The sequence below is a fragment of the Echiichthys vipera genome (assembly GCF_963691815.1).
Source record: "Echiichthys vipera genome assembly, chromosome: 8".
In the NCBI taxonomy this organism is placed as follows: Eukaryota; Metazoa; Chordata; class Actinopteri; order Perciformes; family Trachinidae; genus Echiichthys; species Echiichthys vipera.
Window position 1 is genome coordinate 20,970,058 of NC_139833.1, and position 18,539 is coordinate 20,988,596.

Sequence of the window (18,539 nt, forward strand, 5' to 3'; positions counted from 1 at the left end):
CCACGTAACGTGCGACTCCGTGCTCAAGCGATTCTCCCACGGTCTGCTCGTTAACACACTACTTTTATCACTTAAACGTCGCGACTTTGACGACATATTGTCTATTTAACCACTTTTGAAGCACCTTTGGCTCCACAGAAGCGGAGAGGGCAAAGTTTTGAATGACGGTTCCCCGCTGGGACTGTAGCGGGAGGAGGAGGGGGCAGTTCGCGGGGTCGTCCAGGTCTATCTGATCCGGGATCTGCTCACAGTTATAACCAGGCACAAGGAGGCTTGTTCTGGGCAGAGCTGAGCTGAAGGGACGGAGGAGGAGGACGGCAGGACTTTGAGTTCTTCTTTCCAGAAAGAACCGGAGAGTTTGGATTGAGGGAAAGTTTCACTCCGGGTCTGGACCCTCGTCTCCGGTCAACACAACGAGCGACTGGACTTTAAGCTAACAATTCACTCTGGAAATATCAACTCTTTTACAGTTTGGTGTTAAGTTTGTTGTGATATAGTTTTAAATATAACTCGTTACTTTACTTGACCGAAGCAGACACACAGAGTATCGCCGACATGGATAAATACGAGGATTTAGGACTCGAGGCGAGTAAGTTCATCGAGGACCTGAACATGTATGAAGCGTCCAGAGACGGGCTGTTTCGGACGAGGAGGGACGCAGGAAATAACCCCGACTTTGAAGAGACCAGAAGAGTGTTTGCCACTAAAATGACTAAAATACACATGCAGAAACAGCAGGAGGAGATGGCGAAAAACACCCAGGCAATGAAAATGAATGGGGGCCACAACAACAGCACATATTACACCAAAGACAGACCCCCCATCAACAGCTACAGGCTGCCGTGCGAGGCTGCGGCGAAGCCCCCGATACTCTCCGGCCCTGCGCCGGGCACCGCCGCTGGGTTTGACGGCCAGAAACACCACACGGGCATGCAGCCTGAACTTCCGGTCGGCAGGGCATATGGCTCCGGAAATATTTACGATAATAAGGAGTCGCATTCATACCAGCACAACAACCCTACTCCCCTCAGCCCAGTAAACGCGTCTCATAGCGCGCCCACACATGCTCGTCACCAGGTCATCAGCCAGCCGGCTGCCTGGGCCCCGTCCAGAGAGAGCCATCTTTCCCCGTCTTTATCTGGGTCTGGGGGCAGTGGTACATCTCAGCAGCAGCCCCAGCGCCAAACTGCACCTCCCAGCGCCAATAGTCTTCCACTCGAGCACAACCAGACTGTAAACCCGAGCCCACCCTCCTCTGAAGGGCCTGCCAGGGGCTGGGCCGGAGAGCCCTCTGGCTCAGCCAAACCTGACCTCATCCCTGCCCTGCCTCTTAGTGCCTTCACAGCAGGAGCTGACCTCCACATGCAGCAGCCCTCCACACATTCTGCAGCTCATTATGCACCATCTTCTCCAACCTCCAGACCCTCCGCCAGTCATAATGGACCTGTGGCAGCATCCTCGCTTCTACCCTCACCTTTTGAAACATCTCTACCCAAAGCCCAGGTGGCATCTGCAGCCTTGATCCCTGGCAATGTCTCCAAAATCAGCAGCCAGGGTCAAGGTCAGAGCCAAATGCCAGTCTGTGGACATGCCGTCAGTGCCAAAGCTGAAGTCCCATGCCCCCCCAAACCTGTCCAACTACTCTGCCAGTCAGAACAGGGAACTTCAACAGCTGAAATGAAGTTAGAAGCCCTCACCAATCGGCTGGAAAAAGAGATGGACGCCCAACCAAAGGCTGACTACTTTGGTAAGACAGTTCACACTTTCCAGCATCAACAAGGGGCTTCTGTCAGTTTCTAAAACCTACAGTTCAGAACATAAATCCACATGTGTTTGAGTTCATACATTTACACACCCACACACTGTTACCCTTTGTCATCCTTCTGTGTTTCCCTTACACACAGATTTACTGTGTTTCTGTGGCTTAGTCAGAAGTGCAGTCTAGTGGTGGCATTCTTGATGGTCTTTGCTGATGAAATAGTTGTAGTTGTTAGGCAGATGCTGGAGTCCCCTCTCTTCTTTTCTTCTGTGGAATGCAGACACATAATACAATAATTTACTAATTTGATTCATGTTGATGTCGTCTTGGCAGCTGAAACAAACCCTTTAGCAGTAAAAGGTGAGGACAAGGACAGGGTGGAGACAATTGCCCTCTTATCTCCTCCCAGAGATTTATTGGATTACAACTGAGACAACATGGTGACTAAACTCGTTAGTTTCAATATTGACTTTGTTTGAATGGCTGTGGCATTCACTGTTTTCCAGTGATGTCATTACTACAGACCTGTGCATGCACATGTTTTATGACTCTTTGTGTGCATGCTTGTGCAAGTGATGACCACATGTGCGCAGGGAAAATGATAATGAATAGCAACATTGACCTCTGGCATTTAAGCTTTCATTAGGAATAAGAAACTGTAGCGGGGTTTTTTTTCAAGACAACACATGAATTTATATTGAAGACAATTACTTGCTTGTTGCGTTTTCCTGATTTATCCTTGAGTTTGTTGGACATATTGTAAATAACTATAAAAGATTAGTACAGATACATGAAAAAGAGGAGTAAAGTCTTGCGTGTGTTGGCCAGGTTTTACAAAATGGGATGTCCCGCTACAGAAAAGCAACACAGTAATAGAAAGAGAGTGTGAGATGGTTGAAATCGTGTTTGAAACCATTAGGCACCCCCTTTATACACACCCACCCACAAACACACACACACACACACTTACACACACACAGCCCACTCCCGCCTCCTTGTTGAAAGGGATTTCCTGCTAGAATGTCACATTTGTAATTCACAGCCTTCCTCCGCAGTGTGTGAGGAAAGATGTTCTTGCATACGTCATTGTCACGACAAGGCTCACAAATAGCACAACCGTAATCTACCGATGTGTGGGAGAGCACAGTTTGCAGGCAGCGGAAGTGTAGGTTTAAAAGTAAGTAATACAGTGCTTGCCCTTTTTTTATACACAGTCCACACACAGCTCTTGTATGGGGTTTTCCACCAGACCGTGGCTCATCCTCTGAGTCATGCTTTCATGCCAGAAAGAAACTTGTATAGGCTAGTTTTCTTGACATTTCATCATAAAATACCTCCATAGTTGTGAATAATGTATATGCAGACATTATGTTGTCATATTTGTAGATCCCATTTGTGTTTGAAGATTGTGAGGTTAAGCTAAGTTACTGGATGTGCTATTAAAAGTCTTTGCCAAGGCGGTGTTTAACTAGTCCAGTGAGCTGCGTCCATACGCAGGGCTTGGATCCAGCAGAGTCTCCGACTCTACACCCGGTGCCGATTGGCAAAACTGCAGCTGGAGGTACTGGGAAAATTTGTCCCGTGCCAAACGGCTGCACCGGGGGAACACTGAGGAATGTCTGAAGGGAGAGAGCAAGGAATTTTAGACACGAGGTCTTAACATACAAAAGGGGAGGGGAGTCCCAGGCGAGTAGATAAATGGACAGATTCAGGGACAAGTTCAGTTTGTGGGTGCTTCTTTGTCCTTGGACACAACAGCCTGAGAGGATGTGAAATTTATAGTTCATCCAAGAGGGGATAAGTGGTGGGACTTTCACACACTCAGTTGAGCGTTAAGTGTTGTGTTAAGATGGAGGATTAATTTATCCCATCTGGCTGTTGAGTGGAAAGCTTCATCTTAACTCTTCCCAGGGATTCTTGCCTTGTGTGTGTGTGTGTGTGTGTGTGTGTGTGTGTGTGTGTGTGTGTGTGTGTGTGTGTGTGTGTGTGTGTGTGTGTGTGTGTGTGTGTGTGTGTGTGTGTGTGTGTGTGTGTGTGTGTGTGTGTGTGTGTGTGTGTGTGTGTGTGTGTGTGTGTGTGTGTGTGTGTGTGTGTGTGTGTGTGTGTGTGTGTGTGTGTGTGTGTGTGTGTGTGTGTGTGTGTGTGTGTGTGTGTGTGTGTGTGTGTGTGTGTGTGTGTGTGTGTGTGTGTTTCTTTCATTGCTCAAGCCTTTAAAGTGATACTTAAAAAATCTGATTACTTAGGGCTTACTGGAGAAGTACGATAACTACTAGCACTGTTACTAGGCTACATCCACACAAATACATTTTTGCTTCAAAATGCATAACTTTTGCTACGTTTATGCCTGTCTGCACTATCCCACCGTTTCTGAGCCTCTAAAATGAAGTTCTCTAATGTGTCGCTGTATTTGCTTTGCAACAACTCCCAATCTGTGTTTTCCGCTGCCTTTACCGCCCATGTTACCTTCAGTAACAGTTCCACCTCCACAGAGATTATTTCTGATATGATGCTAAAATGTTTGCGTGTGGACGGAGATCGTTTTAGTTTTAAAATGACGTTTTAAAATGAAAATGTAGTAGTGTGGCTGTCGCCTATGCTGCCATCAGAGTACACACCTTCCACCAACCTGAGTTAGTTGTTATAGCAAGGAAGAAAAGAAGTCCAAATACAAAACTTAAAGTAACAGACATTTTAAATAACATAAGTAATGGATAAATATCTGAGCTAGGTTATGGAGGTACATCAAACAAATCACTGCTGTAGGAGACACATAACAAATCCATCAATGAAATGTTTCACATACTTTTCCAGCCAATGAGATGTTCATGTGCATACATTTACTCTGATTTATCTGAAAGCCTGGGGTGACTGCAGAAGTGATAACACTCAATAAAGGTCTCTTTTTCAGTCAGTTGCATATTTGCCAGCAAGCAGCCATCCACTGGGAGTTTTGTCAACTGGGAAAGGTGAGGGGGCAGGATGGCTGTAGTTTTGGCTGCGTGTTTTGCTTCCCCTCCCCCCACTTGGAGCGAGCAGCCAGTCCCTGAATAATCACACTGTTTTGGAATATGGGACTCTGGCCAAAAGCAGATTTGTAGTGGCCCAACCAACCAGCGAAGAAGTTACTATGAAAACAATTGAAAAAAAAACGAGTTTTTGGTTCCAAACAGGAAAAGAAGAGAATGAATGGACTTCAGTTGCGTTTTTTTGTTCACACACTATAAATCAAAGCTCTAAAAAAATGTAAAGGCTAAATGTCCATGGCCCAGTGTCAGACCTGTATGTACACTGTTTTCCTGCTGTATTGTTTGTTCTATGACGTGAAGTGTGTGTAATCAACATTCAGAAGAATAGCCGATTTAACAGACCTTCACTCATTCATCTCAGTAGTTTGATCACATGACTACTTTGTAAACAAAATAAATTACATAAGAGCAACATTCTTCTGCTCTCTATAATAATACCCCTCTATTATCTTTAAATCTTCTTTCCAGTCTGATGATGAAGTGTCCTCTGTTGTGGCATTAGGAGAGGCTTTAGTTGAATTATATATATAACCCAGCTGTATATTGCATTACGTAGAGTCTATGAAGAGAAACATTTGAAGGTTATTAAATGTAACATTTTGTTTTTTGGAGGAGGCAGCCACGTGATGTGCGTTGTGGACAGTGGAAACAGAAGTTTCTTTGTCAGCGTTGTTGCAGGACCTGGGCTGGGCCGGGCCATGCTTGTCTGTCTCCAGGGAGCATTTCTATAAACACACACACACACACACATACACACATACACACACACACACACACACACACACACACACACACACAAACACACACACACACACACACACACACACACACACACACACACAATTCAAGAGAAGCTTGTCTTTCATCAGTGCCCTCGCTCCTGTACTGTATCCGATTGATATAGCAGCTAGCTGACTTCCCGTTACGGTCAGCAGTGACGTGGTTGTCACTTGTCACAGGCCATATGTCAGTCGTCATGTCACGCCATGTCAGGGTGCACGCTCAGAGGGAGAGCTGGAGATGGCAGGGAAGTGGTGCAAAGAAAGATATTTCCATGCCAACCCCCTGGAAAGTAGTGTTTCTATATTGATGACATGGAAACCCTGTGTTGTTCATGAGCAGTCCAAAGTCAAAGGACGGATTATGTAATATTGCCTGGCATGCTCTCATGTGATTTGCTTTTTTTAGCTGGTCTTCCTTAGCCAACACACAGAAGAGCACTGTGGCTTTCATGTGTTTTAGGCTTTTATCTTTCTTTTCCGTCTTAACACTCTTACATACTTGTGTATGTAAATGTGGTGGTCTTGGATGAGTGGATGGATTCATGTTGAGTAGACTCTAGTGTCTTGATATCAAGCAGCCACATTCATAGTGTGTGTAGTTAGGCTAGGAACATTTTGATCTTTATCAAAGTCTTCATTAGCAGACTTCTCAGTCTCTGAGCCAAGACAAATAAGCAAATCTGGATATATTTCCCTTTTCAATGATACAGCTTCCTGACTCTTTGTCTCTCTCCATTGTTTTTGTCTGGTCTAACCTGAATCATAGCCTCCACAACTCTACTCCCCTTTATCTTGATACTGTCTTCATTTATATTTCAGATTTATAATGTGATTCAGTATGGACTGATGAAGTGCTTCTACATCAGTATGTGTGTGTTGGTTTAACTGTATAAGTGAGTTGAATGTGTGTCTCCTTGTGACTTTTCTGACTCGCTCGTTTGCTGTGTTGCGTTCCAGGAGTCTGTGTTAAGTGCAACAAGGCAGTGTATGGAGCCAGCCAGGCCTGCCAAGCTATGGGTAGTCTCTACCACGACAGCTGCTTCACCTGCAGTGCCTGCAGTAAGTACACACGCACACATCACACTCTCCCCTTTTTTTCCTCAGTCCATTCACATGTAAAGCTAATGTCACCTGCTGACTAATAGGATGGATGAACGACGTGTCTCCAGTTCCTCCCACTGTACAAAAGTGAAGCCAAAATATCCCAGATAGGGGCGCTGCCATGTTGTTATTTTAGAGCCAGAATCTACGCAGTAGGGATTAGGCGGTGGTACCGCATCATCGAGGTCCCGTCCATCCATCTCCCCGACCACAGCTGTCAATCATGACATTTCACCCAGTGTTTTTTTAGCATCAAATAATTAAAACCAAACTTATCAGAAAAATTAACACTTGAGCGAACGTCAGCATGATCAGAACTACCTAAAAATGACAGAAACCATCATCCACTAACATGGAGGGGGCAGGACTTTTCACTGATACTGCAGCCAGCCACCAGAGGTTGATCCACATGTGTTGCCTTCACTTTTGGGGAACCATCAAGCGGTCCATCTTTATATACAGTGTATGAATTAAACATGATGCCTTCTTCCTCAGTCATTCACTCCCCCAAGCAAAATCACACAGTCATTTGGCGATTACTGTCCTGTGCTGCCAGTGTTTGGTTTCTGGGTGTGTCCGTCACTCCTCCAGCCCACACAAAGAGACACAGAGAAAGACATTTTGACGACCTAAATAAAATAACTTTTAGTTTAATACCCAGAGTGTATCCAAGTGATTGCTTGATACTGAACATCATTGACTTATAAAACCACAAATCAGGGATGAAAGAAGATGTAATTCTTTGCACTTGTAATGAAGCAGTAATGTGTAGCACCTTGTACTAATTAGCTACATGGCGTATTTGTTTAGAAACACTTTGACAACAACCTGAAAGACTATATTTGTTCTTTGTTTGGGTTCTTTTGGTTTTCATTTCCAGAGGCAAACGAATTTAACCAAACTAAACGTTACATTATACAATATCAATATATATAAATATATACCTCATGTGATCAAAAGTGAATTGATGTGTTGTTTCAGTAGGCCACTCATTCAACACTGTAATAGCCAGGCTTTGGTTTTATTTAGTCAGTTTAGACCTCACCAATCAGGTACAGTGGGGGTTCATCACCCTGGCTGCACAGTCCCACGTATGTGTGACCTGTAGCTGTAGCACTTTCCTAGCTGAAGCATGACCTGGCTCTCTGCTCCAACCAATTAAAATCTCTGTTCCAATTATCAGATGGTGGGTATGTGGAGTATGTGAGGCACCGTGATGACCTCTTCTCGGTCCCATTATTCTGCAGCCCCTCTGACCTGGCTGGTTACCCGCACACACATGTATGATTAACATCTCTATGTTTTTTTTTAAACCTTGTATCCTGTGTATGTGGCTCAGCGGGACACTGGTGTCTGAAGTGGGGGGAGAGAGGAGTTTACACACCACATACCTCTCATAGCTTGCTTCATGTGAGGGCATAAGGGTTGTGCTTGCTGTGAGCGGCCTTAGGGAAATGCCTCTCAGCTGGGGAGGAATGCAGGCACAGGGGCCCTCAGTAGGTCTGGCTCCAGGAGGACACAGGGCGCTGTTATGTCAGCTGGGCGCAATGAAACGGGAACACAGTGTGGCACAGGGGGACCATTCAGTGGGAGCACATCATGCATATGTATTAATGCATGCGCCCACACAGTAAACAGCACGATGCAGTCAGATTTACAGTGTATGCCTAGTCATCTTCCTCCAGAGTCTGTGTGTCAAGATGCCGGTCACGCTTATTGAGTTGCATAACGTGTCTTCATGACTGTGAACTCCCCTTCCTGCCCTTACTTTGCCAGTTTCCCCCAAGGTGACTGGAGGCAGGACAACATTCCTGATGGCTGCATGTATGGGATTCATGGGATTCATGTTATCAACAGTTGTTGAAGCCTTTAGAAATACACTATTTATTAGCACTTCTGTCTTATTTGTGTTTCATTAAATCAGTCGCACACACAGTACTTTCCATCTTCCATTTGATCTGTTTGTACACGAAAAATACAGCTCTCTCTAATGCATTGTTATCAACTAGTATTGCTAATAATGGCCCCCTGTTCAATATAATGGTTTTCGGAGTTAAATGAACGCAGTATCAGTACTAGGCTATTCATTAACTGTATACAAACAGTATAAACAAATTCTAGTTGGAGAATAAGCTCAAATTTGTAATCAAGGAAACTGGTTTACATATTAACCAACTCAAATAATTTGTGGAACTCTCAGAAAAGAGGGAGAAAGTAAGCAACTGCCTCTCCTTATGAGACTCCATGTGTGCCTTTCTGATGACCACATATTTTTTTCTTCTTTTTTCTTTTTATAATACTTAATTGGCAGCAATGCAAGGTGTGGCTTGAGTTGGTAAGCGACAGACTTTCATAATATTAGCCCCTTATCCCAGTCAGCAGGCTTTGGAGAATACAAACCAGGATCTGATTGGTCCTGAAACCACTGGTATGTTAACATCTGGTGGGTAGATTGTCGGGACCTTGACCGAAACGTCCCAGGTGCTGTTCACAGTCAGAGAAAACCACTCAGTTTACCAAAAAGACTTCTCTGCAGGGGGTAAATGCTGGGAGTGATGTTCATCAGAGCAGGTGAGACTGAAGAGAATCTCAGAGTAAAGAGTCTACAGATGTGATATTGGTATACTGTATAAATGTGGCTTTTTTGCTGAGTTCTCTCACTGGAGTCATTTACTGACAGGAAAGAGCAGGGTTGAGGCCTGATTAGGAAGCCACAGCAGGGTCATTGTGAATGTTTTAATTAGAAAATGGCCTTGTGTTTTGTTCTGTCCCTCAGGTATTTTACATTTTTATGAAAGTGCAATAGTCACAGTTCTTTCTGAAGCTTTTCAAATAGTCACTCCTGACTTTAATTAAGCTCTTATCTTTTCACAAAGCTCAGAGACGTCGCTCTCTGACTCACTGGGAAAAAAGACAGGAATGTAAAGAGGGGGAATGGACCATTATCTCACTTTCATCCCCTTCACCCTCCATCCTTTCTTTAGGGACACGGTAGACTCTCGGTAATTACCCGAGGCCAGCTCCACACCAAATCACTCCTGTCCTCTGAAGTTTTTTATTGTGTTAGCCTCAACCAGACCTTATTATTCTATTAAAGTAAGATCATGTTATTGTGAGTAACTGTTTAAGACAATGTCATGTGCCACTGATATTAAAAGATGAACCATGATACTTCAGTTTATGTCTTATCAGTTTTCTTTGTTCTTGCTTTTCTCAACCTGTTACTTTTCACCATTGCTGTCCTTCCTCCAAAGTGTTTTCTGTATTTTTCACTTAAACATCCATAAATTTCCACCATAGAGACAATCTGCTTCCACCGTCATGTGCATGCCCAGTGTATGTGAATGGTCATGGGATATGCGTTGACAGGCATGGAGATTATTCCTGATATGAAGCCAAAACACTCACGTGGTTGGAGATGGTTTTTAAAAAATTGGACGTGTGGATGTAGCCTAAAATGTACTAAAGTAAATGATGTGAAACATTGCCCTTGATGGCCTATACTCCCAGAATATCTACCACGATATAAAGGGTATGGCAAAACGGCGGACATCGTCCAATGAAAATATGTTTTTTTCACTACTTGTTGACTTATTGTCCATGTTCTCAAGAAAGGAATCTTTAGAAATACATGAATTTAAAATGTTCAGTAGGCTACTAGTGTTATCACTACATTTCTTCTCTGTCTGAAGAATGAAACAGTGAAATTCCTCGTGACTAAATGACTGAATGCGTGAGACTATCTGGATACAATCAGGTAAACAGAGCATGAGATGGAGCAGATATAGAAGGTTAACCCCTCCCTCACCTCCGCACTCAGAAATGCCAGGAATGTTTTCTCTTCCTGTCGTGTGTGTGTGTGTGTGTGTGTGTGTGTGCGTGCATGCATGCGTGTGTGTGTGCGTGTGTGTTAAAGTACACAGACAGGAAGCACACCCAGCATGTGGACAGAAAAGAACAAAGAATAGCAGGTCGTTGTAGGCCTGCGGTTGAGCAGAGAGTCTAATCTGTTGCACCTGTCTACTTATTGAATTTATCAGCATTTTTCTCTGCGTATTTGATGCGGATGTGTCCCTTACTGCAACCCACTCTGTGTTCGGGCAATATTATATTAAGACAGTAGCAGACCACAGTTCCGTTAGTTTGATTTATCCACCCTGGATTCAGCAGGATATAATGAATATTGCAAGAGGCTCCATTACCTTCCAGTGGGTGTAATTAATCACCACTCTCATTATGCATTAGTACTCTAACTATTTCCTGAGACTGGTCTCATGGCTTTGAAAGATTTTCCAGTGAGACACTTCAACTTACCTTTTCTCGTCTGCTTTAATCTACTTATTGTAATTCAATAATAAGATGAGTTTTTGTTCAGGTTGCAGGTCCTGCTGTGTGTTGCTCCAGTGAAACGACACAAAAGGACTTTTCTGTGTGTTTCCGCAGGTCGAAGACTGAGAGGGAAGGCCTTCTACTATGTCGGAGGCAGGGTTTTCTGTGAAGAAGACTTTCTGGTGAGCGGTCAATACACAATCAATATTAAGTGTACCTCAACTGAGGTGTGTGATCTGAAACCACAGTACCTCTCTCTTACTGAGCTGCACTCACTGTCCCTTGAGTGACACAGTCTACATCTTTGTCGTATCAAAGTTTATAGAATCCCTCTGTGTTTATGATTAACCCGAGGATGTCGTTAGCCTTGTTTCCCATCACTTATTTTTATGCACATTTGGAGGTATTTTATTTGTAGGAGAGTGACAGGGAAGGGGGGAGAAAGGGGAGATGACGTGCAATAAAGGGCCGCAGGTCAGAATTGAACCGGGCCCACTGCCCAGGACTGACAATATTTAGTGCATTGTCTGCCTAGTAAGCTAGAGGCTGCCCAAGGGCGACTTGTTTTGGTTTCCAGTTGGCAACCTTTGTTTACTGGTGGATTACAGCCATGCGTAGCCTATAGCGCCAACCTCTTTTCTCACCAATCTACACTGTAGCCAGGTTTATTTGCTCAAAGCTAGTTGATATAAATGTACCTAATTCCCTTTTCTATTTTGAGAAATTACAAAATTCTCCAAATTTGCTTGACAATTGACTGAAAGCATGACTACTTTTCCCTTAAATCACCATTCATCAGGTGTACCTTTCACACATGCAACCTGTAATCAACCTGTCAGCCTTGAGCTTAAATACAACACATCGGTCGGAGACTTTGACCTTGTGGCCCAGTTTCTCACATCTAGTGCAACCGATTGATATCGGTTCCCTCCCCTGGGTGGGACTGAAAGAGGTCAGTAACTGGAGAAGCTGCTTTGCTGTGGTTTATAGGCCGTTCACACCAGTGCATAATGACTGGACGTACAAAAATGGAAACTTTCAGTATGCATAATCATAGGATGTACATTTAAGGCAGTTGAAACCCCTTGGTAAATAATTCCCAGCACACATTTTTTAAGCCCATGCTGTGTTTTTATAGGAAATCATCTCATCCTTGTGTTCACACTGTCAGGCACTCTGTGCGTGTTTACCCCAGGAGCCCTCTGTATAATACCTCATCTAATTGCCGTTCTACCAAAAGCTCTTCGTTGCTCAATTAAAATCAAAATTCCTACTGAATTAAATTTGCTCTGGCTCTTTTCCCTCTATGTGCTGGTAATTATGTCTGCTCTCCTGCCAGGCCTCTGCTCACTGACACTGCTCATACATATTAACACATAATAAAGCTGAGCTGACTGATTCAGATACAGATAAATCTCAGGAAGCACGCCTAATTGACTTTAGTTCAGTATGCCACACAAACTGTTAGCCGTTGGGATTTTTTGTTTTTGTTCTGAGAGAGGGAACAGAGTGGTTTTTAGTACAACTACACATGCTAAATTATACAGCTACTCTGGATTATGCCTGTGAGACACTGGAGCAGTTTAGTCTGAAACTGTTAAATAACCAGATTCCAATGACATCACTGTGGTCTTCTCTCTGCCTGTTGAAGTACTCTGGTTTCCAGCAGTCTGCAGACAAGTGCAACGCATGTGGACATCTGATCATGGACATGGTGAGTGTCTGTTACTTCGCTCCAACTGTGTGTGCCTGTGAGTGAGTGTGTGTGTGTGTGTGTGTGTGTGTGTGTGTGTGTGTGTGTGCGCGTCTGTGCCAGGTGATCTCAGCAGAGACTTCGAGTTACTTCACTAAATAAGCTTTCTTTGGGCACATCTGGATAAAAACTCAGGAGGAAGCATTGGCTCTGCATACACATCTCTCTCCCTCTCTCTCTCTCTCTCTCTCTCACACACACACACACACACACACACACACACACACACACACACACACACATACACACAGACACACAGACTGATATATCGACACATCAGTATCAAGGGGCATCTTTGTATAAGTTCTCCAGTATGTGCCGATAAAAAAACCTTTTTTACAGAACAAATAATGCATAAAACAAAGCTTGGGTTGATTTTGAAATGGTGTCACATAGTTTTTGTATTCGTTATTTAAATTTTTAGCAATTGATTGATAGTAAACATAATGTTTATTTTGTTATTTATTTTAGTTTTATTTAATATATATTTTCTCAATGTTCATTTAGATTTGGCTATCAATGCAAATATAATGCACAATAATGTTAAATATTCTTTTACCAGTTATTTTATATTTAATACTTTGAACAAAGTTATTTGCTTAAAGACAGCAGCCTTCTGAGCACCTTTGTAGAGTCATATCCGCCACAATATTGGCAATCTGTGAATTTTTCCCCTCAGCACTCTGGGTGGGTTTATTGTGAGCTTTGTCCTGTTCTTCACTGCTGTTACAACCCATTATACCCACAGGCATCATTCAACATTCATCTAATCTAAAGGCAAAGGATTTTTAAGAACACATTTTTTTTTAGAAATATGAAGTTTAAGTATGAGAATGAATTCTGGTATCCTCATTTCTGTCTTTGTAGATCCTGCAGGCCCTCGGGAAGTCTTACCACCCCGGCTGTTTCCGCTGTGTCATCTGTAACGAGAGCCTTGACGGAGTACCATTCACTGTGGACACTGAAAACAAGATCTACTGTCTCAAAGACTACCACAGGTGAGTGTCACTTGTTACATCGTATTTCAAAGGAACACATGATCTGGATTTATCTGGGTTGGATTAGTCCAGCATGATGTTTCTCAATCACAGCCCCTGAACTCTCCCTCGCTGTTAAAGGATCTAAAGGGTCGACTGAGTCTCTCTGCCACGTGTGGCGGACACATGAGAAGTGTAGTCAGGGGTGAAAGCGGAGGGAGGGAGTGGGAGGGAGGAGAGATCACTGTCCAGTTAGAGGTGTGAAGAGTGGCGTGCGTCCATGGCTCTGCTTGTCTAAACTCAACAGTAACACGTTCTGTAAGGAACAGAAACAGCTTCTAACATCTGAGTGAAAAAAAATCAAGGTTCTGTTTGTTTGAGAACATCTGATGTAGTGCCTCTTAGCCACTTGTAGAAACCGCAGGTGAAGTTCCAACAGCAGCACACACTACATGGCCCATCAGTGTTAGGCAGCTCTCCTGTGTTCTCTACGCTGGTTAAACCAGACAAACCTTACCGCGTGTAGACAGTATTTGTAGACATTCAGCCACAGCCATGCCCCTCCACACTGAGAGGCCCTTTGTTTTTCCCTCAGACATCCAGGTGCCAGCCATGTGTGTGTTTCTATTCCTTTTTGGTTTTGGGGAATCACGCATATGTGAGGAAGCCAGCACATCTGCAAACCTGGCTCCTCCTGAGTGTCAAGAGTCAGGATCCTGAATCTAGAGTCAGGGCAGCACAGAGAGAGACATATGAACTGTAACCTTTGTTTCTGCTCTCTCAGGGTCCTGGCTCCTAAATGTGCCGCCTGTAACCAGCCCATCCTTCCCTCAGAGGTAAGGCAACTCTCATCTTTATGTAGGACTGACTCATGATTAAACACTATCATATTTAGTCTCTTTTTATTCTCTGGTGCACTTGTGTAATTCAAAGCAGTGAATCACTGAATATGAACTTCGGACATTGTGCAGAGTTTCTCTTTCACACATGAAGCACACACCAAGAGATTCTACCGTGTCGGCTGTTTGTTCTCACTTACTTGAAATACTCGTTTTGGTTAAGGCGAGGGGTGGTGCCTTGGTAGAGCTCAGAGGCAGGACACAATGCGGATCACACTGCGGTCACAGGCTTGTCCCTAATTTGGTCAAAAACAACCAAGTCTCTTGCCGTTCCTTGAATTTGTCTGATGATTCCAGCGTAGAAGAAGTCCTTGAGACTCGTCGTCTCTCCACGTAGTCATTTTCGTTGCCTTCTTTGTGTAAATCACCCTTCTTCTTCACACTCTGAGGTTTGTTTTCTTCCGGTTTGCCGCCAGCCACATGATAGACACCCACTCGCTCGCTGTGGATTCTCCGGACACTCAGCTGCTCTATTCATACATGGGCTCAATCGGACAATAAACAGCATTGGAATACTTCAGTGGATATCTAAATGTATTGATGTCATGATAATGCTCCAATAATTAAGACAGCACTAGTTTTGTCGGCCATAGGTATGTAGTGTGTTTTGTTAATGCTCCTGGCTGTGTGGTAGTTTAAGGATGAACTGTCAAAGCCCCTAAAACAAGTTTAAATGCAGAGCGAGTGTAAAATGAATATTTATACCTTCATTACCTCTGGAAGTTGTTCACTTTGACCCGTGGACCTTCAACCACCAGCAACTCAGCTCATAAGAAATCGGTATCTGCTCATGGTTACTCAGTCATGGAAAATGTACTTGTACTTATAAAGCGCCTTTCTAGTCTTCAGACCACTCAAGGTGCTTTTACACTACTTGTCATATTCACCCATTACAGCCAATACACTGATGACACAGGCTACCTGCCCATCATCTAAGGTCAACATTCACACACCCACGCACAGCACAGGGAGCCATTTGGGGTACGCTGATCTTCTGAATGGAGGAAGTCACGCTCTCCCTCTGAGCCACAGCCGCCCCACTCAGTCAGTTGTGCAAGTAGCAGATAGTCCAGTATAGCCATGAGTGCAGGTCAGAACAGTTAGGGCTGATATTAATATCACTATCTCTGGACTCTTTGATGTGAAGAGGTGTCAGCGAGGTACACACACACGCAGGCAGATGACATGCTGGCAAAAGCAAAGAAATGTCCAAAATTAGAGTTGACTTTGCTGGAATGTTCCCTGCCCTTGTGTGTGTGTGCGTGCTCGTGTGTGTGTGTGTATGTGTGTGTGTGTGTGTGCGCGTGCATGTGGGTGTGTGTGTGTGTGTGTGTGTGTGTATGTGTGTGTGTCCGTGTGTGTGTGTGTGTGTGTGCGTGCATGTGTGCGTGTGTGTGTGTGCGTGTGTGTGTGTATATATGGGGGTCAGTCTGTCTTCTGCATTTACAGTATATATATATATATATATATATATCAGCTGTTGTTAAGGATGTTCAGGGGAGTTCTGAAGGGGAGATGACTGAAATAAAAGACAAAGAACACACACACACACACACACACACACACACACACACACACACACACACACACACACACACACACACACACACACACACACACACACACACACACACACACACACACACACACACACACACACACACACACACACAAAAATATCAAGATACAGGATCTTTGTACACATCTGTGTGAATTTGTTTCAGGGCTCTGATGAAACCATCCGAGTTGTGTCCATGGACAGAGACTATCACGTGGAGTGCTATCACTGTGAGGTGGGTTCAGCAGCATCACGGCGCTCTGAGGCTTTGCACTTGAAAACACATTTCGTGGCTCTGAGCCAGGAAGCCTCTGAATGGCTCATTAAGAGAAATCATAACGAGTAGCTCTCGGATCTTAATGACAGTCTTGGCTGTAATGACATACTGCCGAGGAGAGCAGGTAGGCAACACCTCATCATCTCTATCTCATCAGTTTACTTAAATGCTGTTTCTTTTCTCTTTGCCAAAGGCTGATTGACAGCCGCTGTTCTTTCACTTCATGGAAATAAAAAATCAGTGGGCTGAGGAGCAGCTCTGTTTAACTGTTGAGTGGCCGTGTTCATCTTTCCAAAGAGGAGCATCTTGGCATTTTGTCTTAGTAAACACTTTTCTTGAATCTAAAATGAATCTTTTATTCTGTGGATAGTATGCATAGTTTTGAGATATTAAAGAGGAGTTTAAAATTGAAGATGAATGAATGAAATCTGTCAGTGCTGGGAAACAGAGCAGTCAGAGCAAAATCAGACCAATTGTCCCCTATTCTTCTACCCCAGCGCATGTTTTCTGTCAGTGGCTGCGTGTCTCACTCGTGTTGCTCCTCCCGTGTTGTCCAGGACTGTAAGATGGAGCTGAACGACGAGGAGGGTCACCGCTGCTACCCTCTAAACGGCCACCTCCTCTGCCATTCCTGCCACCTGAAGCACACGGAGCCCGGCTGCCCCTCTCCAGTGGCCGCGGCCGCCTCCTACTGACACCGCAGCAGGCGGAGGGAGACACCTGGTGGATTGGGGGGGGGGGACTGCCAAAGCGTGACTGACAGCAGGAGTGGATATGTGCAATTCTTGTTGTAGAGGATTGATTCTTGCAATGCATCCGATCAGACTGTGTATCTTCACAGGAATGACAATGAAGTTTCCATTCTGCCTAAATAATGAAGTATTGTACTACACCAAAACCCTACTTTGAATACAGTGCGTTTTACCCGCTGCATATGGACTTTGCAAAAGGGTCGCCATATGATTTCTGTAATGTTAATATCAGTTGCATTAGCTGTGTAAATATCTGATAGCCAACTCATTTCAATAACGGTGTACATTCATCTTCACGTTCACACTTCAGTTCAAATCTATCCATAAATGATCTCTCTGAAGGTTCCTCTGGCTCTTGAGCTCATAGTGCTTTGATTGTATGATACAGTTTCTACATGCAGTAATAACAATTGGAGTTTATTTGCAGATGAGGAAAAAAATAAAAAGCATTATTTAAAAAGTCATAGCATAACAGTGATCCCTTCCTTTTCACCAGAGTTACAGAAAGTGTTAATTTTCTTCCCACGATGGTAACAACACGAACACAGAACCATCATTGTGGCTCATTTTCCATTTGCAAACTCCTGTATGCAATAAATTATAGTATATGATAACTTTGTATTGACAATCGCATACATGTTTAACAGTGCCATCATCCCCCCAGGTTGCTATGCCTTTGTGTGCTTCGGGCCGTTTCAGTCATATACAACTTTTAACAAGTTTAGTTTTTTTTAAGTTTGAGTGAGAATGCTTTAAAGAGCCGGGTTAAAATGTTCCGTAGTCATGAACAGCCATTATTTGTCTGTTCTCAGCACTTAGAGGTAGATTTGTGAGTTTCTATGCACCTATGAAGAGGTTGGTATTAGGCCTTAAGATCTATGTTTTTTGTTCAGTTTGCAAACATTGTCTATTTAAAAAGATATATATAATATATATCTTTATATATATATAACTTTTGTTTCATTTTTACTTTTGTGCAGAACTCCATTAACGCTCATCTGATTTGCAGTGCGAAGTACATTTTTGATTGCCATCCAAATGTTATTCAAGCCATTTACTAACTTAACACTTGCCTGTCATTTAAGGTCCTTATGTCATAGCCACGTAGATTAAGATGAACAGCAAATGTACACATATGTGCTGTATGAGTGTTGTAAAGAAAAATATTTAATAAATGCATTGCAATAAGCCAAACCTTTCATTTTAATGTGTTTTTTTTTACAGTAGCTGTGAAGACAATATAATTATCAGTACTTTTCAAGCAGATCTGCTTTTAATTTGCCTAATATCACACATATTTGAAACATTTGCAAGTATATATGCACA

The 18,539-nt window shown here is 43.5% G+C and overlaps 1 protein-coding gene across 1 annotated transcript; it reads left to right on the plus strand.

Moving 5' to 3' along the window:
• Positions 1-194: 194 nt before the first annotated feature.
• Positions 195-18,340, plus strand: limd1a (LIM domains containing 1a). Its single transcript, XM_083918843.1, has 8 exons — positions 195-1,747; positions 6,525-6,626; positions 11,112-11,179; positions 12,649-12,711; positions 13,618-13,748; positions 14,512-14,563; positions 16,351-16,419; positions 17,019-18,340. The coding sequence occupies exons 1-8, from the start codon at positions 556-558 to the stop codon at positions 17,154-17,156; spliced, it is 1,815 nt and encodes a 604-aa protein (XP_083774969.1). The 5' UTR covers positions 195-555; the 3' UTR covers positions 17,157-18,340.
• The last annotated feature ends 199 nt before the right edge of the window (positions 18,341-18,539 follow it).